This window comes from Plectropomus leopardus, unplaced genomic scaffold (genome assembly GCF_008729295.1).
Source record: "Plectropomus leopardus isolate mb unplaced genomic scaffold, YSFRI_Pleo_2.0 unplaced_scaffold7189, whole genome shotgun sequence".
Taxonomy (NCBI): domain Eukaryota; kingdom Metazoa; phylum Chordata; class Actinopteri; order Perciformes; family Serranidae; genus Plectropomus; species Plectropomus leopardus.
The window spans coordinates 1-3000 of NW_024679128.1; the positions used below are offsets into that span (position 1 = coordinate 1).

General features: G+C 40.4%; 1 protein-coding gene across 1 annotated transcript; it reads right to left on the reverse strand.

The window, feature by feature from the left end:
• Positions 1-6: 6 nt before the first annotated feature.
• On the reverse strand, positions 7-2034 carry LOC121940030 (protocadherin alpha-3-like; the record flags this gene model as incomplete). Its single annotated transcript, XM_042482911.1, has 1 exon — positions 7-2034. A coding segment is annotated over exon 1 (2028 nt), but the record flags the coding sequence as incomplete, so codon positions are not given.
• Positions 2035-3000: the final 966 nt, after the last annotated feature.

Here is a 3000-nt window from a genome sequence, read left to right on the forward strand (position 1 = left end):
ATCAGCAGCAAAAGCCTCTTTGGGCTCCACAAGTTTGACAATGACAGTAGCTGTTGCTGAGAGTGGGACGTTGCCATTGTCTTTGACCAGTATGACCAGTTTATGCTCAGCCTCGTCTGTCTCTGTAAATGAGCGAAGTGTTCTGATCTGTCCTGTATAGCGGTCCAAACCAAAGAGACTGTGGTCAGTAACTTCCTGCAGTGAAAGGAGTAACCAGCCGTTATATCCTATATCAGCGTCATAGGCTCTGACTTTAGTCACCAAGTGTCCTGCGTTGACATTGCGGGGAATCTCCTCCACACCTTCAGCAGAACCGTTGGAGCTGACTGGATACAGGATGACTGGAGCGTTGTCGTTCTGATCCAGAATGAACACGTTTACTGTGACGTTGTTGCTTAGTGACGGAGTTCCAGAATCTGTGGCGACAACTTGGAACTGGAACGTTTTCAGAGTTTCAAAGTCGAAACTTTTTAGCGCAGTGATGTGTCCATTATCTGGATTTACATTTATAAAGGAAATTATGTCATTTTGTCTCCCTTCTCTCACAGCATGATATGAAATAGCTGCGTTGTCGTTTGCATCTTTGTCCGTTGCCCTTACAGAGAATATTGACGTTCCAGCAACGTTATTTTCTGACAGGTAAAAGTGTAAAGGATTTTTGTCAAAATGTGGACTGTTGTCATTTACATCTGATATCTGAATACTGAAAGTTTTAAAAGCAGATAAGGGAGGTTCGCCACAGTCAGTGGCTTTTATTGTTATTTCATAATGTGACACCTCCTCTCGATCCAAAAATTCCTTCGTGACAACTGAATATATGTTCTCCTTATAGGAGGGCTTTAATTCAAAGGGCACCTCTGAGGTTATGCTTGATATTATTTTTCCATTGATACCGGAGTCTTTATCCGTCACACTAAGTAGTGAAATAACTGTGCCAGGTTTTGAGTCTTCAGACACTGTATTTGATAGTGATGTAACTTCAATTTCCGGCGGATTATCGTTGATATCTATGATTTTTATAATGACCCTACACTCACCTGTCAGGGGAGGCGTCCCCATATCGGATGCCTCAACATCGAGTTTATAAATGTCGTTTTCTTCAAAATCCACCACTCCTTTAACTCTGATCTCTCCAGTTAATTTATCTAATTCAAAGATGTCATAGACTTTTTTCTTCAGAGTTTTACCAAGGCTGTATTCAATTTCACTATTGGTGCCTTGATCAGCATCCGTTGCATTCATTTTAAATATTGAAGTACCGACTGGAACATTTTCTTTTACTGCGATTTGGTAAATCTCTTGATTAAATATCGGACGATTATCATTACTGTCAAGAACAATAATTGAAACATTTAGCGTGTCTGATCGTTGTGGTTTACCTCCATCAACTGCTGTGACCAGCAGCGTGTGTTTGTTCTTTTGTTCTCTGTCTAACGATTTCTTCAGCACCAAAAACGGCATTTTTTCCTCATCGCTTTGGCGGATATCTACTTCAAAATGTTCATTTGAAGTTAAAGTGTATGTACGAATTGAGTTAATTCCAGCATCGGGATCACGAGCAGTGTGCAGCTGAAATCGCCTTCCTGGTAATGTTTGTTCACCTATTTCAAATCGTTGTTCTTTTTCGGGGAAACTAGGAGAGTGATCATTTACATCAGTAATTTCTACAACTACATAGTGCATTTCCAAAGGATTTTCAACGAGGATTTTTAGCTCCGTCAGACACGCACCGCTGCCCTCACAGAGCTCCTCTCTGTCGATTTTCTTGTGGATATACAGAGCCCCATTGTCCTGGTTCACCTCAAAAAAATTCTCCTTTGATCCAGAAACAACACGGAACCGTCGGTCAGTTAACAGGGTGATATCAAGGCCAAGATCCTTGGCAACATTTCCAACAACAGTTCCTTCTTTCACCTCCTCTGGAATAGAGTATCTTATCTGAGCCAAAGCCTGCTTTCCGAAAAAAAGCAATAGAGCTACATGAAACACAGATAAACAGTACTCCCTCGTTCCAAGTTGTCGGTCTATCCCCATCGTTATATTACAACTAAAAAGGAAAACGAAAAAAAGCTGCCACTGCGACAAAAGAATGGTCTAGTTCAAGTCCTTTCAGCCACGCATAGTTACAAAATGTAGAACATGAATACATCGACTGTGGTGCTTGATTCAAATGTCTGCTCTGCTCTTGATGGGAACAAAAGCTTTTTCAGGGGAGGGACACTTTTTCTATCGTTTCCCAGTATTACAGTGACACCCGGAGGATGTTAAAGTAACGTAATAGACTAGCTATAGGACATTTGTGTTGAAATCATTGTTTTCTATCGTGAAATTTGTATGTTGTCGCTGAAACATATAATACGCAGCAAAATATAAATGGACAGATGGACATCCCCATATTCTGTGTGTGAAGTGGAAAGTTTCCATTGGTAGCTTGTTTCTAGACAAAATTCCTATTCGCAACATAGGTGTGGTGATAACAAATGCTTTGCTGTTTTTCTTTTCTTTTCTTTTTTTTTTTAACATTATTATTACTCTATCTTTTGGGCTGTTTGTTTCCGTAACAAAGAAGTCACAATGTATTCAGTCATATGTAGCATAGTATTTAAACAATAAAGCACACACACGCTGTTCTGACAATTCAACAGAAGCACGGCCAACTTCACATGTCCCAGTCTGTTACTGATTAGAATTCCATGGATTGTTTAGAAACACAACACAACACAACCAAGTATTTTTAACAGAGAAATGTTTTCTAAGTTTCTTTTGCTTGATTCCAGAGAGGCCAAAGCTTTCAGCACCATGGATAGCTATCACAACCACGCATAGAACTGGAATCGTTGGTGTTTGTTTTCAAAGTCTTACCTCACCAGATGTTCTCCTCCTGTCAGGGAGCACTAGTGTATTCGCATGGCTGCCAGGGACTATAGTTGATCCTATACTCATTCTGGGTCCAACTAACATGTACCGTTTGTCTCCAGATCTGTACTGGATGCTGTGACA